General features: G+C 47.4%; 4 protein-coding genes across 8 annotated transcripts; 2 read left to right on the top strand and 2 right to left on the bottom strand.

Annotated features, from left to right (window-relative positions):
* The first annotated feature begins 2,572 nt into the window (after window positions 1-2,572).
* LOC117901525 (cyclic AMP response element-binding protein B) lies at window positions 2,573-12,203 on the top strand. 5 transcript variants are annotated; one of them, XM_034812330.1, is made up of 6 exons: window positions 2,573-2,753; window positions 6,512-6,883; window positions 6,957-7,148; window positions 7,218-7,386; window positions 8,804-8,950; window positions 9,084-12,203. In XM_034812330.1, the coding sequence occupies exons 2-6, from the start codon at window positions 6,620-6,622 to the stop codon at window positions 9,290-9,292; spliced, it is 981 nt and encodes a 326-aa protein (XP_034668221.1). In that variant the 5' UTR covers window positions 2,573-2,753; window positions 6,512-6,619; the 3' UTR covers window positions 9,293-12,203. The 5 variants fall into 5 exon arrangements, with proteins under 5 accessions (XP_034668221.1, XP_034668206.1, XP_034668196.1 ...); XM_034812315.1 differs by lacking the exon at window positions 2,573-2,753 and adding an exon at window positions 5,539-5,783 and having other exon boundaries at window positions 6,957-7,136; XM_034812305.1 differs by lacking the exon at window positions 2,573-2,753 and adding an exon at window positions 5,540-5,783.
* Window positions 12,204-12,951: 748 nt separating this feature from the next.
* Window positions 12,952-14,868, bottom strand: LOC117901517 (protein-serine O-palmitoleoyltransferase porcupine). The gene has a single exon (XM_034812293.1). The coding sequence runs from the start codon at window positions 14,724-14,726 to the stop codon at window positions 13,134-13,136; it is 1,593 nt and encodes a 530-aa protein (XP_034668184.1). The 5' UTR covers window positions 14,727-14,868; the 3' UTR covers window positions 12,952-13,133.
* Window positions 14,869-15,109: 241 nt separating this feature from the next.
* Window positions 15,110-16,336, top strand: LOC117901550 (nitric oxide synthase-interacting protein homolog). Its single transcript, XM_034812351.1, has 3 exons — window positions 15,110-15,937; window positions 15,998-16,106; window positions 16,174-16,336. Exons 1-3 carry the CDS (start codon window positions 15,195-15,197, stop codon window positions 16,243-16,245), a joined length of 924 nt encoding a protein of 307 aa, XP_034668242.1. The 5' UTR covers window positions 15,110-15,194; the 3' UTR covers window positions 16,246-16,336.
* A 67-nt stretch (window positions 16,337-16,403) lies between these two features.
* On the bottom strand, window positions 16,404-19,956 carry LOC117901477 (coatomer subunit beta). The gene is made up of 7 exons (XM_034812245.1): window positions 19,501-19,956; window positions 18,100-19,421; window positions 17,385-18,040; window positions 17,162-17,323; window positions 16,810-17,083; window positions 16,648-16,753; window positions 16,404-16,589 (listed from the first exon to the last, which is right to left on the bottom strand). The coding sequence occupies exons 1-7, from the start codon at window positions 19,810-19,812 to the stop codon at window positions 16,524-16,526; spliced, it is 2,898 nt and encodes a 965-aa protein (XP_034668136.1). The 5' UTR covers window positions 19,813-19,956; the 3' UTR covers window positions 16,404-16,523.
* Window positions 19,957-20,489: the final 533 nt, after the last annotated feature.

Genomic DNA, 20,489 nt, shown 5'->3' with positions numbered 1-20,489 from the left:
AAATGCTTCCACTCCTCAATTTTTGTCACTCGCTTCTATGGGCAAAAACTTTCTTTATTTTTTACAAATAAATAAGTGAAACTTACAATTTGAAGTGTAAACATCGTAGCAAATTTCTGTAGCGCTCAGCACAAAAATCTCAAGTCAAATCATTACAATGATCGATTAGATAGGGTGTCTTTACCTTCGTTGTGGCCCTTTTTGCAGTGGCTCCTCTGCGTGTGCGTGATTGTTGGCTTGGAAAAGTGTGTGAGTGAGCCATAAGGCGTGTTTACCTAAGGAGGGTTGAGGGGCAGCGGCGTCGGAAGAGAGCGCAAGGTTGTATATGGTATACGTGATTGGTTTATGCCGGGACTTAGCTAACGGAAGGAGCAGCAGAAGACTTTCGCAAGGGACTGGCAAGTAGCTGTCAAGGAACGACCCGCGCATAAACTGTATTTCCTCGGGGGCAGCGGCTCCTTGCTCCTAGCTCCTTGCTAGCAAGATTTATTTATAGTCTGCATAGCAAGTTAGCATAAGGGTTAGGTGCTGTATAGAACCGCCTTACCTTCTATTTAATATACCTTGGTTGTAATACATCTTCGGCTTCTTGGTTACCACCAGGCCTGTGCATTCCTTAGTCTCCTTCGCTGTCTGGTGATTCTTTCCTTTTTGTTGCCTCTGTTTGTTGCCTCACTTTACCCACTCTTATGATCTGTTTGTTTGCTTCCTGCCTGTTGCCTGCGTCATGGATGCCCACGCTGCAAGCACGAGTACGGGCGCCTTTATTTGACTTAACCCCACCACAGGCAATGTGGCAATGGAAAAACTGTAACACCTGCGATGCAATTTATTTTTCTATAGAAGTTCCTGGAATTATCACCGTGTATATTTATGTACGACATTTACAGGGAGCTCCACTGACCAACTATGTACATACGCTGGAAATTGAGAAGCTCTTCAATCTAAAGAAGCATAAAAAATGATACAAATTAATACTGGTTTCAATTCGTTATTTTCCCTTTGGATGCATCTGGAAAGTTTCCCAGGAATCTTTTCGCTTTCATCAAAAATTATGTTTAATAAAGCTGTAAGGATAATGGAAGTACGTTTACCCATTTAAGGGTTAACGGCTTTGCTTGCCGCCTCACTGGAGATGAAGAAAAACGCCACTGGATTGAGATGGGTAGGTAGGCGTGTCCATTTTTTGGCAATACGCAAGTACGGGTGCAGCCTCCCCATTAAATAAATGCCACAAGCAGATCAAAGTTTCCAAGTACATTACCCCTGTTATGTAAATGGAGTGGAGCCACGCTTTTGAGTGTATTCCACCTGTCAGGGACAGAGCCAGCACCCAGATTTAGCAACACGGCCAAGGAAGCTTTTGGGAGCGCGGGCTAGTGTGAGGGAGTAGAAGCGATTGACGGAAAGGTATGCATAACGCATACCACGCATACCACGTGAAAAGCGTTATTTCCCACCCCGGGGGGCCAGGAGTGGAGCCAAGCGTAAAAAATACGTTACATGACTTTAGCACGTACATTTTTTAAAGCTACACTTTCTGATCGATCGTTCCTATGGCAGGCACATTGTATGTACATACATACATACATATGTACATATGTATGTTGTATGTTGTATGTGAAAAATGTCTGCTAGCCTTGGCTAATATTTATCCTAGAAATCTGGAGACTTGGGAAATTGTACATTAAATGTACGATATATGTAATTATGAATGTACAATGTAAATACACATGTATTCCCCCTCCATCCAACAACCCTCTGAGTGTCACAAAAGCACCGTAAAGTATGCACAACACCACACAATGGTTTGAAGGGGGCGTACGTTGGGCCCTGGATTGAGCGTGCGCAAGTGAGTCGGCAAGCAAGCGGTTCGCGCTCTCATACGCCATAACTGTACGCTAAAGCGATAACGGAATGCCAGCAACAATATCACAGCGACGGCAGCAAAAGCAGCAACGCGCCTACGTAGCCGACCGTTGTAGCTATCCCGCTCTCGCCTACATATGCCGCTTAGATATTTAAAAATACATTTTTACACCTCGCGCGTGTGTGTGTGCGCGTTGTGGGAAAAGGTGAGTAAGAAGAACGACGACGTCGAAGCTGACGCTGACTTTGACGTGGCGGCGATAACGTTGCTGCAGCACATAACAAAAATTACGAAACAATTCGCCAAGAACTTTATGTGAGAGAGAGAGCAGGTGCCATAGAGAGAGAAAGAGACAAATCCAATCATATGCTCACTCAGCTGTGGCTCGGCCCAAAGTAAATAATATACAGGTGACTCCGTTTGGGTCCTCCTGTTCGGGTAACTCAGATGGTAAATATGTGCCCCTTTCTCCCCCTCGCTCTCTTTTTTTCTCACATGCAAATGTTGATGACAAATTCTGAAGCAGTTTCTGTAGCCGCCTTTCCGCCTCTGTAATGTACCTTGGCTCAGCAAAGCTGCTCGCTCTGCCGCGCTGCTGCTGCTGGTGACGTGTGTGCGGTGTGTTGTGTCGACGTCGACGTCTCTGCCTTCGTCTCCGCACGGGCTCCGGGCACACGGGCATGGGGCACAGTCATTGGCATCCCGTCAGTATTGCTTTTCAGCAATACGAAGCGAGGCGGCAGCAGCAGTGAGCAGCAGCAGACGGCCTTCCCCTCTGACAACAAACCTACAAAACTATCGGCCATCAAAACAACAAAAACTACCGTTCAAATTGTCGTCGCGTCACTGTCGACGTGCCGGTAGCAACAACAACGCTGAAAAGGTGACGAGTGCTAAGCTAAAGAGAGAGAGGGAGAGAGAGAGAGAGATAGAGTGACAGAGAGAGAGTATGATAGAGAGGTGGCAAGCAGAAGAAGCAGATCCAAAAACAAATTTAAGCGCCAAAAATGTGTCATTATAACAGTAAAACAAAAAATCAAAATCAGTTTTTTTTTACATTTTGTTTGGTTTCAGTGTGTGTTTCCGTGCCAATATGTGATTGTGTGTGTGTGTATTTTTGCGCTTTTAGCCTTTTAAAAATATTTTATTTGTGTACAAAATTAAGCAAGTAAATAATTATAGCTTTGCCGCTGCTCGTTCTCCATCTCGCTCTGCTCGCATACTGTGTGTATGCATGCATATGTGTGTTCCTAAGTGTGTGTGTGTGTGGCTGAGTGTGTGTTTAATTGTATTGTAATCAAATACAAAATCTGAAAAAATAACAAAAATCTTGACGTAATCGCAAAAATGCAAAAAGAAATTGAAACGAAGGGGAAGCAAAAGAGCAACAGGAAAAGCAACAATAACCACAAAGATTGCCATGCTTCTGTGCTTCGCTCTCTTTCTTTTTTGCTTCGATTCCACATTCGCACTTAAATGCAGCTCTGCCTTCTGCATTTGTGTAAACGAGACAGAGAGAAAACACACGAACACCCCCACACGCACACACGCTTTTTATGCATGAATATGAATGTGTTTTGTTTGCCGTTATGCAAAGTTTTCATTGTTATTAGTCAGCAAAGTCAACAATAAACATCAAAAGAGCGGGTAAGCGATAATCAGAAATTTGCCCACGGGAATGCTCTGAGTTGGGAGGGGAGAGGTCTGTAAAGAGACCTACCATCGCGCTCACATAATTATGTATGCAAGTACATATATACATATATACATACATACGTACATAAATGCATATGTACGAAGTGTACGATCCTCAATGAACACAGATGATCATTGGGTGCCTGAGTATTTCAGAATAGCCCTTGGGCGCAGTCCACTCTACGTATTTTTGCTATAAATACCGTTTGTGAGGGATTCTCGGAGAGATGAACAGATAAACGTGGTATCCTCCACCAAGTGCCAAGGCCTAATCTTTCGCTCAACGGGTTCCAGGCGGCCCATGCATAGTAAAAAACATTCTGAAGAGCTGATAACGAAGGCCCCCACCCCCACTGATAACGCTCAAAACTCAGAACTGTGCGCAAGTGAGAGAGAGAGAGCGGTAGGGTAGGGTGGAATACAGTAAGCGCCAGCTGTATTATCAGAACAGTTGGGGTGTAATATAGTCCCAGGATAAGGCTTCAGCACTCCTTCTCCCTCACACCACACTTTTACCAGAGCTCTAAAAGCACCTGTCGCCTGCATAACTTTGCCTCGCCACCCACACGCACGCCCTCATGCACCCATTTACTCTCCTCATATTCTTAGAGTTGCAAGTTAAAGCGAACGACTTTGTCCATTAGCAGTAATAACTGTTGTATCTTTTGTTTTTATTCTTGGCACATTCATTTAGTTTTAATTAATTCAGACAAACAAACAGAAAGGAGTACGGAGAGGCAGAGAGAAGAGGCAGAGAGAAGAGTGAGAGATAAGAGTGCAGTCGGCGTGTATGGCGGAGGGGCGGGACTGAAATCCCCAACACCAACGCAGTGCGAAAAACGCAATGAAAACCGACTAAAAATAAATAATGCTGACGTCAATATTGCGTAGAAGCGTCAGAAGTGGAGAGGCAGAGTATGCTCGCGAGGGGGAGAGTGGCGAAGTAAAAATCAGAAGCCAAAAACAAAATGCAAAACTGATTGAAATTGATGGAAATGCAGTTGACGCCTTCCATGCTACTGCGTACGAGCCGGAATAGTCGGTGCACTGACACTCGAATGCTCTTACGCAGAGGCAACTTCCCGTATAGCGCATTATATTGTGTTTCGCAGAGTGCAGTCTAACTGTCTATCTATGTATACAAGGGGCAAACACCATTACCCAGTGATTTCACCCGTTCTAAGACAGGTGTCACCATCCATGATTCAGTCGAAAGGGGCAGACAGCACGGCGTGTTTGTCGGCCATAGAGAAAGGCAGGGTACCATACAAGTGTCCCTAGAACTTTGGGAGTTCGAGAGGCGACGGCATGGCATTCATGGCATTTATTATATCACTGATCACATGGATTTCCATTTGTAGTTTCTGGCGAGCCAGTAATTATAGAAAGGAAATCCCGACAAATGGTGCTCTAGAATTGAAAAAAAGTTATTTGCATGTGCGGATAGAACGAGTTGCTGTCGTTCACTTTGATAAAAGCACTAATTAACTTTTACAGGCCCTGTTGGTATGCGCCATTATGGCCAGCAGTCACACATTGGGGCCCAGTCATGGGCGCAGTTAAAAATTGATTTTAAATTTTGCCGCCAAACTTTTTTTAGCTGTGACGTCATTTGTTACTCATGGGACTTTTGTACATATGTACATTTTATGTAATTAAGCAAGTCAGGTATATAAACAGCTACAGTTATACAGTGGAAGGTCACAAATTATACAAAATAATATGATTTTTAATCGGTTTCTGCCTGGTGTTCTTTAACTCTAACAAAAACGTTTCAGGCATCGACAGATATGAGAAACATTTTCCTAGCAGTTAACTGAAACAGTGACTGTCATGTGTGTGCTTCAGTCCGAGTCGCAGTCACAGTCACTGCTGCGCCGTGCTGCTCATCCCTATCGTTCCGATAACAGCGATTGGTTGCCGCAACGCGCTAGTGCTTTGAACGAAACGCATTAGGCAATTTTCCGTCAGACCCCTCTGGTAGTTCTGGCAATGAAGCAGCAGCGCGAGTGAGAGCGAGCAAGCAATACTGGGAATATTTTTGCGCAAAAACTGAATTTATCAATAAATTGTTGTTAACAATCGCAGTGTTTGAGCCGAGCGCGTGTGTCCGAACAGCATAAAGGCAAATTCAATGAAGTGGCCATCGAGTGGCGTCGCCGCCGCCTAATCAACAAAGGTGTCAGAGAGGGGCTCTCGGTGGAAAGAAAAAAAGAACGTAAGCAGCAAGGAAGGCAGAGCAGCAGCAACGATAACAACAGGCCGAGTAGTGTGCTGCCAACTTGTCGAGCTGCCTCCCCTCACCTCTTCTGATCTGAGCCAGTACATAGAATTAGTCCTGTAGTCTGTATTTGATTGAGCATTATCACAAAAATGCAGTTTCAAAGGCTGTTGGCTGAATATGAATATGGGCTGTGAGCGAATCCATTTGCTGTGACGTGACGTGCGGAATAGTGGACATTTTTTCAACAAGTTGCCAGCACAGCGTGCAACGCGCGCACACACAGACAACACAAAAAACTTATACACAGAGCCCCCAAAAGAGAGGGAGAGCAGCAACAACAAGCGTTTTTAGTGATGTCATCAGAAAGTAAGTTGATTTTTTTTTCTCTCCTGCTCCCTACGTTGTCATGACGTCATTTCATAAAAATACACACAGCAGTAGCTGTTACTGTTGCTGTTTTTTTGTTGTTGCTGTGTCTCTGTGGCAGACCTCAATCATCATTATCATTAGCATCATCATCGTCTTTGGTGGACAAACAAAACAAAAGCCAACAGCAGTTGAGGAGTAGCAGCAGCGAGGGGCAGTCCGACCGTCCGTCAGTCCATAAGTTAGTTTTGTCAGTAGTTAAATAGTTAGGCGCCCGCTTGGTTAGTTGTTGCTGCAGTTGCACATGCATATGTGCATATTAGCAATATTGTAAATGAACACCCTGCCTCTTGCAGTTGCCATTCCGCATAAAACGACTTCAAGCTGGCCAAATTGAAACGGAAACGGAAGCCAAACTGAAGCACTTGTCGGAGAGCGTAACGGTGCTGCTGAAAATCGCTAAAATGGACAACAGCATCGTCGTCGAGGAGAACGGCAATTCGGCGTCCAGCGGTAGCCTGGACGTCATCACGGCCGCAGCGCAGGCAGCGGCCGCAGCAGCTGCCGCAACGAGCGCCGCGCAGCAGCAGTCACAGAACCCACAGAGTACAACAGCGGCGTCAGCAGGCAACACAAACAATTCGGCTGGAACGGCCACAGTGCTGACCACGACGGCCAACTGCAATATACAATACCCGATCCAGGCACTAACGCAGCACGGCCTGCAGGTGAGAATCCATTACATCCCATCCCATCGAGGAGGCGCTCTAATAGATCTCTTTTCTTTTCCTCCTATGGCAGGTACAATCCGTGATACAGGCGAATCCCTCGGGTGTAATACAGACAGCTGCCGGGACGCAGCAACATCAGGCGCTGGCCGCCGCTACCGCCTCAGCGATGCACAAGGGAGTGGGGGTGGTGTATGTTGCCAAGCCGCCAAATTCCACGGTGATCCACACGACCGCGGGCAATGCAGTGCAAGTGCGTAACAAAGTGCGTAGCTACAGGAACCCTGAACGGGGCCAGCAGCCTCTCTAATCTTCAAACTCCACTTGTCCACAGATCCCTCCAACTTTTCCATGTAAGATCAAACCCGAACCGAACAGCCAGCACCAGGAGGACAGTGACGAGAGTTTGTCGGACGACGACTCGCAGCACCATCGGAGTGAGCTGACACGGAGGCCATCGTACAATAAGATCTTCACCGAGATCAGTGGACCTGATATAAGCGGTAAATCCTTGGGACGATACGACATGCTACGCTATCACGCTCGCACACACGCACATCTCTATCGTTCTGTTGTCGCTATCTCTGTCCTTGAGCACATGTAACCAAAAACCGCCCAAAAAAACTTCGATCTTTCGAATCGCCATCGCATCACATTGCACCGCACCGCACCGCACTCATCGCTAAGCGATCATTAATCGATCACTCGACCCGACAGTAACCCCATAAATGCATACCCCAAAATACATACAGACATATGTATCTATAAACAATTGATTATTATGTTGTGTGTGTAACATATATGTACAGATAGAATTATCTTTGTATTTCACTCATTTTCCCACATTCATTTTTGCACTTGCTGAGCAAACCCCATGTACCGTTAGAAAAGGCAGCCATACAAAAGTGAACCCAGTTAGTCCCCGTGAGCGAGTCTTGTGGTAGCGCCATCTATTTCTCGACTTTCGTTTCGTTCATCATCATTTAGTTGTTGTTGTTGGATGTTGATGTTGTTGCTTAACTCAAGAGAGAGAGAAAATAGAGAAATCAATCAATCGTCCAGACGCGTGTAAATATTTACATATGTTTCCCTTCACATTTCCATAATCTCAAACCACTCCAAACCCTGTCAAGCGCAAGCTAGAGAGCAACGCCAAAATATGTATTGCTGCTCTCGCTCTCGCATGTTCCCCGCACACACACACACACACACACTCCAGCGGTCTCTCTTTCTTTCTCTGTCGTTGTTGTTGTTATGGTTGCTGTTGTTGACGCCCCCCCACCCAAGCATATAAGCCTTGCCCGCCGCCTCCCTCTCCTCCTCAAGCTATATTAAACCGAAGGATAACGGTAGTCTCGCTCTCGGACTCTGGACGACTGATGCTTGACACTTCTGTTTAATATTTGCAGTCACCTCTTCCTCGTCACCTAACAACCCCCCAACTAAACTCAAAGAAACAAATCCTACAAAAAATCCTCTCGCTATTGTATACTCTCTCTCTCTCTGTCTCTCTCACTCTTGACTAACTCCCCGATATCGCCCGCTCTCACACGCACTCACCCACCCAGCCACCTCTCAGACCATAATCAAAAACAAAAAGATTCAAAATTCAATCCAAACAAAAAAAAAGAAGAAATATGCGACGAAAAACGCAATGGAAAAATATGTTTTTCTTATAATTTTTATTGTTGTTTTTCTTATTGTTTTTTTTATGACTGCCTCTCCTACTACTCCAAAAACTACTCTAAATTAAATTATGTCCAAAACAAAAACTGGGTGCATTTTTCAACCAACCGAAACAACAACTGCAACAACGACAACAACAACAACAACAATCTCCCCCTCCAACAACAACAACCAACCAACAATTCCAACTATGAAACAAACCAATATCGATCCCCGATCGGTCCGATCGATCAGGCTCCTCGCTGCAAATGGGGTCCGATGGGTTGCTCGGGTCTCAGCTGGCGGCAGGCGGACCGGGCGGCAACTCGGCGAACAGCCCACTTCTGCACATGGCCCCGGACCCGGCCTACTATTTGTCCAATCGGATACCCTACAACACCAGTAATAACCAGAGCCGAGGCTCCGACATCCTCTCCTCCATCCACATGTGAGACCATTCACTCAGGCAAAACTAATTTGTTTTCTTTCTCTCTTCTTCCATTTGCATGTTCCATGTTCCATGTGGGAATCGCAGACAACAGCGGGATAGCGGAGGATCAGACGCGCAAGCGGGAGATCAGACTGCAGAAAAATAGAGAAGCGGCAAGGGAGTGCCGGCGCAAGAAGAAGGAGTACATCAAGTGCCTGGAGAATCGCGTGGCGGTGCTAGAAAACCAAAACAAAGCGCTTATCGAGGAGCTCAAATCGCTGAAAGAGCTCTACTGTCAGACCAAGAACGATTGAATGTGGCCTCGGCTGTGGCTGTGGTCATGGCAATGGCGGTGGCGGTGGCAGTGCCAGGGCCAGCGAGTCCAGGGCCAGCGGCGCAGCAGCAGCAGCAGCAGCAGCAGCAGCGGCGGTAAATTCGACGTTCGACGAAGAGTCCCGATGGCCATGGCGATGGCAAGAGTCGGCCGCATATCATGATTTACATACATATAGTAGAAAGCTATATGTAATCGTACATATATACTATATAGTGCAATGATCATGTTCTTGTTAGGACAAGTACACTGAACCGAACCGAACCGAACAGAACCGAACAGCCTGACAGAACAAACAGACGGACGGCGACAGAGACACAGACAGCGACAGCGACAGCGACACGAGCAGGACACAATGTAATTATGTTTATAACTTAAATTGTAATGTTATGTTTATGCTTTAGTTTACGCCTTAGTTTATTTTCTAATTTAATGAAACTACAGTTTACTGCAGTTATCCATGTCCCTCGTGTTTTTACATCCTAAATCTGCTTCTATAAGCCGTAAGCTGCCGTCAGATGATTGCCTTTTTGAATTGTTGTCGGTGAATTTTGCCATTTACTCGTATGGGTATGTTTGTTTTTATTATGTGTTTCCTCGAAAACCCCATTGAGTTTTACACTCCCTTACATCTAATACAATTATTTAGTAGTCGTCGGATGTTGGTTCGTATTCAGATTTGCGTAGATCAGCTGCTTTGTTTGTTATTTTTTTTGAATGCATTTTAGGCTTTAAGCATAAACACAACAGCGACGTACTGCTTTTGGTATTGCCTTTTAAACAACTTAGATTGATAAAGTATATTTAACCAATTGATAAACAGCTGATCAAACAATACAGCTGCTACGGATTTTGAGCAGAGAAAATACCTTTCAGAAATACCATGTAAATATATGCATTGGGCGTATGGCATTTACAAGAGCCGCCCATACGCCTCTCCCAGCATTGGCATTGCTCCAATGCTGAAAGCCTATCCCCCCCCTTATGAGTCCCATGAGAAGTGCTCAATTTTACCGATGCAACTATCTGAGAACACATTTTAATGGCGGCAGACTATACGACTATCCCTCTTCACCCGTTCTATTATAATTGCAATATTTTGTTTTACCTATTGCTAAATACGAAAACTTTACTAGAAAAAGTTGTTTTAATTTTGTAGAGAAATTATGTAAACGGTTATAAAACCCCAACACAAGCACCACACATGCAGAACAAGATAGGTATGTAGATATTGAGAGAGAGAAGGAGAGAGAGAGAGCTCTTAGCAAAGTTTTGTTTCCCCCGATGTTTAAAAACATAACTCTTACCTTTTTATACCCGATACTCAAAGAATTTGGGGCAGATAATTCAGATTTGTGTGCAGACTCGACTAATCATGTTTGTTTCAAAATTTCTACCCGCCCCCACAAAGGACGAAAGTCTGTGGCATCCACAGTTTTGACGATACGAGAAAACCAAACCATATCTATCAGATTTTTAAATCTGGATCAGATAGGGTCATTATTAAAGCCACAATGAAGAAATGAATTTGCTTTGGCTATCGTAGATCGAGTAGATCAAGTGTTGGGTTGAAAAGTGATGTATGTAGTTGTAGATGACAGATGTACCAAATATTGTAAACAGATAAAAATTGTTAAATTCGATAAAAATTAATAAGTTTACATCAATGAGTACCGGGTGTAAAGGTAGTGACGCTTCTGAACGCGTCTTAGAACGTTCCTCCTCGTTTTTATATATGTATATGCGTGTGTGTATTGCTGTGTCTGTGTGTGTGTGTGCGAAGAAAAAGAGCTAAGAAATGTACATTTAAACTTTTGTTTGAATCGGTTTGAAGGTTCTGCAAAGCACAGGGTAGATCGATCAATGAATCAAAACAGTCAGTCAGTCAGTCAGTCAACGATAATGAATTTTTGAAAATTTGTTGAATAATTTTAAACCGCTTCCCGCCGCCTCGCCCACTAGCCTCCCTAGCCAAGGCGACCTGGAAGGATTTTCTCTAAAAACAAAAAACAATTTATATTTAATTATATATATACGATATACGTAGTTAGCGAATATTTGTACACTATTTGTATTTGTGGATCGCACTCGAACAGGGTGCAAGGGAGGACGATGGAGCGGTGTCCAATTTCCGGATTGAGGGAATATACCATATACCATATACCATACATACATTATTTACATGCATACTATAAAGCAAAACTCTCTTTATCTCTTGTGATCAACTCAGTTGTTGTTATGAAAATGATACAAAATGAAAAGAAATCGAAAAAATAAATAATAAATCGTAAACTTGTATGGATGGATATGCAGGGCAGGCAGGCAGGCAGGCAGATGCAGGACAAAAGATTTGAGCATAGACAGAGGGACTTTTTTATATGTACAATATCGAGTAGCGAAACAAAAATGGAAGGTGGAAACAATGTCAAAGTAGCGGAAACCAGAACCCGGATAAATCAATGCATACGTCAATGTATAGTACATTAAAGCTCTTTATAAAGATTATATACATACATGATGAATCTATATATATATAGAAAAATATATATATATATATATATACGGATCTATATCTACTTATGGGTACCCATGTATATCTATCTATTTTTGATGTCAAAATCAAAACTACTGCAAACGTAAACAACAACAGAAAAGAAAACACTTAAGGAAACAAAATCGAAACGAGAATTCAAAGAGCAACTTTTTTTGGTAGGATCAAAAGGACAAAGAAGAAGGAGGGAAGGCGAAAGAATATAAGTAAGCAGCAGAAAAGTTGCATTCAACAAAGTAAATAAAATATTTTTATTGTCATTGCATAATTCTTAAGCTAGTAATTTTAATATGTAAATCATAAGTTGCAAAACAAAACAAATAATAAAAAAAAATGAAAAAAAGGAAGGAAAGGCAAGGATCAAGAAGGATTGCAGGCCGGCCGAATGATGACAAAATTAAGGAATGTAGCAAACAAAAGAGAAACGGAAACAGAAACAGAATGCGATGCAGAATGGCAAAACAAATGGAAAAGAAAGCAGAGCAAAACAAAATAACAAAAAATCAGTAGTAATTACAATATTGTTATAAATATTTGTCTCAATGAGAAAACAACAAACAAAATACAAAAAAAAAACAAAAGAAACGAAAAAACAAACAAACCAACAAAGAAAATAGACAAAAAATTAATAAAAATAATTAAAAAAGATACATTTTCGATTATGTTTTTATTCACAGCGTTCACAGAACATTATGCTATGCAAGTATTCCTTTAAAAATATTTCAAAATGTGGGTTTGGGTTCGAACCTTTCCTGCTGCTCATCCCCTGCTTGGTTCCCCAAGTAACACTTCGGCTTGCAATATCATAAAGAACTTGTGGGAAAAGTTGTTCTTATTTTTTCTAGTCAGCCAGATCCCACAGACGATTCTCGTCTCCATCATCTGTCCTGCTCTGAACCATCGGCAACAGCCGTATTCCTCTGCTCTGCATTTCGAGGCTGCCGCGAAACGCTTTCAAATTGAAACGTTTCGCTCTTTAAGTCCCGATTGCCACGTTCTCTTAGGCCCACTCCAAGTGCCACTTTGCGGCGGGACCATTCGACACGGCCACGGATCCGTTTCACAGATTTAATTATAATTTTAAGTACCCATAAACAATATACACACACACACGCAAGCACGCACACAGCTACAAAGTTACATACGAATACGATATACAGTTATACATACAAAAGTACAGTTAGATTTGAATGGCGAATTCAGAATTCAAAATAAGTGTAGATCAGTCCTTAATCGTTGCTGGGTTTTCGGGGGGCTCTGGCCCCGCCGCCTAGGAGATGAACAGATATAGGAGGAACATGCCAAAGCCGATGTAGTGGCTGAGGTAGCCCGCCTCCGACCAGTGCCACACGAAGGACTCCGCCTCGCCGACGGGGCTGCCGTCCAGGTTGAGCGTCTCGTTGAGCAGCACTATGCCCAGGTAGGCCAGGTGGAATATGGCGACCAGCGTGAAGATCAGATTGGTGAGCCTCACCAGCCAGCCCCATGCGCTGGTCCAGCCAAGACGTCGGGGGCAGCGGGAGGAGCGACAGCTGTCGGGGCCCTTGCACTGACCGGCTGCAAGACAGGCATCGAGGAGGCTGGCCAGGTGCCGGCGCAGCAGCCGCTCGCTCTCAGCGAAGATGGCCAGGAAGAGCAGCACCAAGTAGATGCGCAGATCCATGCCGTGCAGCAGACTGGACACCACATACGTGCAGAGGACGGCCCAGAACGTGTGGCCCAGGTTGTGCTCCTTGAAGCCTCCGTAGATGTAGTGCTTGAGCCACTCGTGCATGGGGATGTTCCAGCTGCGAACGAGGACGCTCAACGAGCGGGGCCACTCGATCTGCCAGGGCCGCGTCACCAGCGGGCCCAGTAGCCCCTCGTCTAGCTCCTTGGATTCTCCGTCCAGGGTCTGGCCCGAGCTGACCAGTAGAGCTTGGGCCATGAAGCTCACGAAGTAGTGGCTGCTCCGGACACCCAGTGCTTCCGTGTACATAAGGAGGAAGTGCGAGTCGCTGGCCAGCTCACCCAGGGCGTGGGCCAGGCAGTTGGACACGGCCACCGCCAGCAGGCAGAGCAGCATGTTGAGCACCAGCTGGCGCAGCGTCACCAGCCACTTGCCGCGTGCGACGAGGCACTCCACGTAGCGGCCATAGCTGATCCAGGGCCCGAGGGCACAGGTCGCGGGGCTGTACATGTATCCAAGGTAGGCCAGTGGCCCCGGCATCCGAGGCACCTGTCCGCTGGCTAGGTCGAAGCCCAGCGATATCAGCTTCATGTTGACCACCATCTGGACGCCCCTTAGCTGGGGCCAGTCGCTGCGCTGTCTCCATATGGCAAGCTCGTACAGGAACTGGCTGCCAATGGTGAGCACGGCTATGCTGGTGGCGGCTCTCTTCCCACTGTACACACGCACCAGCTGCAGCATGAGGTAGCCCAGGGTGCTCAGGATGAGCAGCAGACCAACGCGCTCCCCCATGCGCTGGCCAAGCGTGGCGTAGAGCAGGATCAGGCCAGTGGTGGCGTGTATCAGGTGCAAGGGAGCTACGACGATACTGTTTGCATCGCGTAACGACACTCCGGCTGGCGGCAAGCGGCGCTTCATGGCATACAGGAGGCAGAGCAAGCGCCCGATCAGGCACAGGCCCAGCATGGGTGTCACGTACTTTGCTACTTGCAGCAGCGAAGGCTGCACGCATGCCTCTAGGTTCTGCACCAGCCGATCCATCACAGCAAATTCCTTCTCTTCCGCCGCTGCATCGCTGTAGAAGTTGCCTTGGTTGTGACCAGAATGGAATCCGTAGTCTATATCGCCGCCAGAGTCCTCGCCAAACTCTATGTAGTCGATGTCTTCTCCTTCGTCGTAGTAGTTGTAGTCCATGGCGGGCTGCGGCTCCAGTAAGCCCGGCAAGCAGCTCGGGACGGTCAAAATCGCATTGGGGCTTGGAGCTGCTGCTGTCAAAGCGACTTCTGCCGCCGTCTCGCGCGTATCGACGCTGTCGATAACTCTGATGCTGCTCTGTGCAAATCGATGTCCAGCACTCGTTCGCACTGGTTCGGTTCGCACCAGCTCGATAGAAGTACGACGCGAACCAAAATATATTTTAGTTCTATACAACAATAACTAAATGGCATATGCCCTATTTTTCAGTAAATTTCCATAAACAAATTTTCTCTCAACAGTTAATATTGTGATAGAAATTTGTGTTGTTTGGGGTGTTTGTTTACATGTGAAGAACTGCAATCGAACTAGTTCTGCATTGAAGAAAGTTCAGTTAAATCATTTTCTTGTGTTGATATCAAGTTTTGGCGAGAAAACAACAGAAAACAAACAAAACAAAACATAAAGATGACCCGACATGCTCGCAACTGCACCGCTGGAGCCGTTTACACTTACAATGAAAAGAAACGCGACGCCGCAGAGTCCGGGTACGGAACGAATGCCCAGCGCCTGGGCAAAGACTCTGTGAAGTCGTTCGACTGTTGCTCGTTGACGCTGCAGCCGTGCCGCAACCCCGTTATCACCAAGCAGGGATACTTGTTCGACAAGGAGGCAATCCTGCAGTACATCGTCACCAAGAAGAACGAATACAGCCGCAAGCTGAAGGAGTTCGAGCGCCTGCGACGGGTCGAGGAGGAGGAGATCACACAGGAGGCCAACTGCAAGCAGCAGGCGCGCATGGAGCGATTCGTCAACTCCGAGAAGCCCACCACAACACCTGCCCACAAGTCCAGCCTAGTCGAGCAACCCCTCCCATCCACGCCCAGCACTTCGGCAGCAGCCATTGCCGCCTCAGAGACCGGATCCATTTCGAACATGGCCAACGGGAACCAGAGCAAGCTGCCCGCCTTCTGGCTGCCGTCAGAGTGCCCCAATGCCGGGGCAGCCAAGGCGAAGAAGCCCGATCCCACCATATACTGCCCAGTGTCCTCACAGCCACTAAAGGTGAAGGACCTGATTGACGTGAAATTCACCCCGATAAAGGATGGCGACGCAAAGAAATCGCTAATTGCCAAGGAGGTGCGCTACATGTGTCCCATTACCCACGATGCGCTCAGCAATGCAGTGCCCTGCGCCGTCCTGCGGCCAACGTAAGCTCTAAACAATTTCGGGTTTGTCACTTTCTGACGTATATTTGCGTATCTTTGCAGTGGCGATGTCGTGACATTGGAATGCGTGGATAAACTGATCAGGAAGGACATGATTCATCCACTCACCGATCGCAAGCTCAAGGAAAAGGACATAATTCCACTGCAGCGCGTAAGTAGAAATCATAAATGTTCGATTCCTGTAGCTATATCTTTGATTTATCGCTGTTGTTCCACAGGGCGGCACTGGCTACTCAACCACCAACGACAAGCTGTCGGCCAAGGAGCAGCGACCCATGTTGCAGGTCTAAGATTCAATTACTCAAATTCATTCTGACAACATCTTTGGGCTCTAATTAAGTTATCTTTAAAATGCACATTTAAACATGTTTCCCACTTAGGGGGGAAACTATTCGTTCGTTCTGCTAATAAATGAAATCCCGCATGCCGACAAAACTCTGCCTTATTGTGTGGGTTAAAGTATATATAATAAATGTATATTGAATGTACCATCATATGTATATCATGCAATTTGAAGAAGCTTCAGAGATGCATTCAGATGCGGCTCTTGGGGTTGGCTGTGTGCCCACTAGGCCGCCTGCACGGACTGCTTTTGAGAGGAGCTGATCTTATCGCCCAGACTCAAGGCCATGCCCTGCGTAGAGAGAGAGCATTAGAGAGGGGAATTGGGCAATGTTTCTTCCTACTATTACCTGACTCTTTGCACGTATACGTATGTGGCCTGTCACCTTTGAGTCGGGGTCATCGACGGGCTTCTCAATGCTCAGGTTGGCCAAGGCATTCTCACCGAAGATGGATCTGTGGAGGGGAAGCGGTTATTTCAAGCGAAAACAGGAGACGCAGACTCCACTTACTTGGCATACATGTTGGCGGCCATGAAGCCGCACTGGCCGGACAGCGCCTTCTCCGGTGTAAGGCACTTCATGTTGGTGCTCTTGAGCAGGTGCCTGAGATACTCGTGCAGGTCGGTGAAGCTCGTGTTAACTGTGACCTTGTTCTCCCATTCAAAGTCCTGCCACATCTGGCGGAACTCAGTGTCCGTGCAGCTGGCCGGAATGATGTAGTCCATGATGTCAATGTGTATGGTATTCAGCACGATCACGTTCGTGTTCAGAGCAGTATCGTACACTGGAAGGAGGAGAAAACAATTGCATTATGGGTGCCACTGCCACTGCCACTGCCACTTCGACAGCAACTGCCACTCACCGATGTTGCCAAAGATTATGCCGTTCTCTGTGGAGGAGACCTTCACGTTGGCCTTGATGTTGCAGAAGTCGTGGGGTGCCAGCACAACTGGATGTGGACGCTCCACCAGCTTCAGATCGCCCAGCGTGGCCAGCTCCAAGGTGCAGTTCTGCAGGGTATCATCTGCAACAAGAAAAGGGAACGCTGAATAATGCTTATGCTTGCGGCCATGACGAGGACTCACTTGTCTGGTTGACGATGAGCACGTCCAGGACAATGTCGTACTGGTTGACATTGACGTAGGCCTCGGCGTAGACCGGATCCGAGAAGCCTGTCAGCTGGGTGACCTTGTTGAGTTTGTTGTTGGGCGAGGAGATGTCGCTAAGCTGGGCCGTCTTGGTGCCGGCCAGTGCCTGATTCAGACTGGACTCGAACACATTCTCGCCCAGCTGGTTGTCGCGGCCATTGGAGAGCTGTGCGAAGAGCACCGGATCATCTGGCTGGACCTTGGCGGTGGCACGCTGCTTCTCCTTGAGCACGCGCTGATCCTCGTCGTGCTGGGCATCGAGCATCTTGCCCAGAGCCTCGCGGCAGTAGTGCATGAATACGGACACCGCCTCCTCGGTGCGTTCGCTCAGCGTGCGCAGGCAGATGAAGATGCGATCAGTGTCGTCGTTGGTGATCGGCTTGCTGGGGAACCCGGACTTGCCCAGGTGCAGGATCGAGCTCATGATCAGCATCACTCGCGTGGTCAGGCGGTTCTGGGCACTCGGCTCTGGCTGCAGCTCCACGTAGCGCAGGGCCAGCTTGGTCAGAGTGGCTGACAGGGCGGCGCCAATGAAGAAGTCACCGTCCATCAAGTACTGCCGCAGCGGCGGACGCTTCTCTGCCTTGGCCACCCTGTTCGAACGAGATGAAATTGAGGGAATCTGCGAGGAATCGCTGCGAGGAATACTTACGGGGCCAGGCTGTAGGCACTCTGGGTGGCATAGGTGCCGTCGGAGGTAACCTTGTTGATGGCATTGCTTGTGGTTGTGGTGGTGGTGGTGCTGCTGCTGCTGTTGCCATCACCGGATGCGCCTCCCTGCTGCTGGGTCTGCTCATCCGTTGGGTCACCAGTTAGGCGACGCTGCTCCGCCTCGACCATGGGAATGTCGCCGAGCGTCTGCTGGATGGCGTCAATCACCTCGAGAATCTGCGGACCCTGCACATACTCGCCCAGGATCCACACGGCGGCACGATGAATCTTCGAGGATTTGATCTGGGGGAAGGCCTCGATGAGGTGCTCAATGATGAGAGCGCTGAGGGCCGGGAACTTCTGGATTGCTTCGCGTATGAAGATGAGCACATCGGCGGCGGCCAGCTCGTTGGTGTCCGAGAGGAACTCCACGAGAACGGGAATCACGGTGGCGGCCACATCGGGGAACTTGATGGAGCAGGTGTGCAGGGTGCGGACGAGCAGCTGCCGGTACTTGCCGGTGTCCTCGTGCTCCACGTTGTGCGTTTTGGCCACCTCCTTCTTGAGCACCAGCACCATCTCGCCGATGTTGCGCGAGTAGACCAGATCCATGGCCAGGGCGAGTGCCTTGCGGCGCACCTCGATATCGGGAGCGGCCAGGACACGCAGCACGTCCATGACCAGATCCTGCATGACCTTCTCCATGTTCTCGTTCTCCTTCATGGCTATCAAACGGTCGAGGACAATGAGCTTCACGTTGTTGTCGCTCTCCTTGACAATCAGCTCGATGTAGCAGCTGGCGGCTGCCTTGATGGCGGTGGGGGCCAGCGAGAGGGTGATGAGTGTGCCGGCGGACTCGTAGCGGACCGCATTCGAGGAGGAGTTAAGTAGGTTGTAGATGCAACGGATGAAGCGCGACCGCTCGGCGGGATTGGCGTGGCACACCTTGTAGATGAGCTCAACAATAACCAGCTGCAGGATGTCGCCGAAGCTGTGCACCTGGTCGATGCACGAGGCCAGGTAGTTGAGGGCGCGCTCCTGGTCGGCGTGGAGCAGCATGAGGAAGGCGTTCCTCTTGCACGACATGTCCTGCTGTGTGTCCAGGAAGTTGGCGATCAGCTCCGGCCCGTCCGGCACCAGCCAGTCGAAGTTCTTGTAAATTGTGAAGATGGCCAGGACGGCGTTGCGGCGCACGTACGAGTGACGGTGGTCCAGGCAGGCCCGGATGGCGGGCATCAGGGGCTCTAGCAGCTCGGGTTCCTTCAGCTTGCAGAGGAAACGCAGCGTGGAGCCGCGCAGGAACTCGTTTGGGTGTTGTAGATCCTACAGAAAAGTAAAAGAAACACACACATCAGCAAATGGCATGCGTGGGGCCACGTTGCACGTTGCACGTTGCACTCACCTTGCGGTACGCATCGCACACGAGAATCATTTCCTGCAGCAGCTTGCCGTCGCCCGATGTCTTGGGCACAATCTCCCAGAAGATGAGCAGCAGCTTCTTGATTGTGTGGTCCTGCACGGGCAGCACGAAGCGTATGATGGTCATAATCAGGCCAGGGTAGCGCTCGCCATTGAGCAGCAGCTTGATCACCTTCTTCAGCGTCTCGATCTTGTGGTTCGTGTCGCCCTTTTCCAAATCTTGCTTCAGCTGCATCTCGTTGGGGACCTCCAGGTCCGGCGAGTTAATTATCGTGTAGCACGGCACTTGGCTCATCCTGGCTAGCTTATCCCGACTTATTGTCAGGTGTCACGGGGGATGTTTTGTAGTTTTGGGTGACGTTACGTCTCTTTCCTGGTTGTAATTTCGCTTTTTTGTGTTCTTTTCTGTCCGGCTTGACGTGTCATTCAGTGTGACCGCAGTTTTGTCGATCAAATATACCGCCTGCCCCAATACAATAAAATACCAAGAAACATTGCCATATATCCAACGGCTTATATCGAAATACGATAAATCAAGTAGATGAACGAATACAACTAAAAATTCCTGTCAAACTTCATATGAAAAACTGTGCCACGCATTTTCAGTTTATCTTTTCGTTGGGCATGCATCCAGCAATTTGAAAGAAATCCACACATTCATATCGATAGTTGACCTATCGCTCAGGAATATTACAATTATGTTGGATGTGCTTGTTCTTATTGGAATTATGCAGGAAGTTTGCGATATTTCCGAGGTGCTGAATATCCGGATTAAAGGCCATCCATGATTATGTTCCTTGATTTGAATACTAGTTTTATATAACCATCTGGCCAGGACCCCAAGCACTAAACAGTTATGTACATATGTATGTATGCATGTAATTGTACATATACATACGTGCATATGTAATTATGTATGTTTGAGAGATGAATCCATGTTGATTAGCAAGTTGTAAGGACCGCTCTTTCTTT

This window comes from Drosophila subobscura, chromosome A (assembly GCF_008121235.1).
Source record: "Drosophila subobscura isolate 14011-0131.10 chromosome A, UCBerk_Dsub_1.0, whole genome shotgun sequence".
NCBI lineage: Eukaryota > Metazoa > Arthropoda > Insecta > Diptera > Drosophilidae > Drosophila > Drosophila subobscura.
The sequence above is the reverse complement of the archived record's forward strand: the minus strand, read 5'-3'. Positions and strand labels throughout refer to the sequence as shown.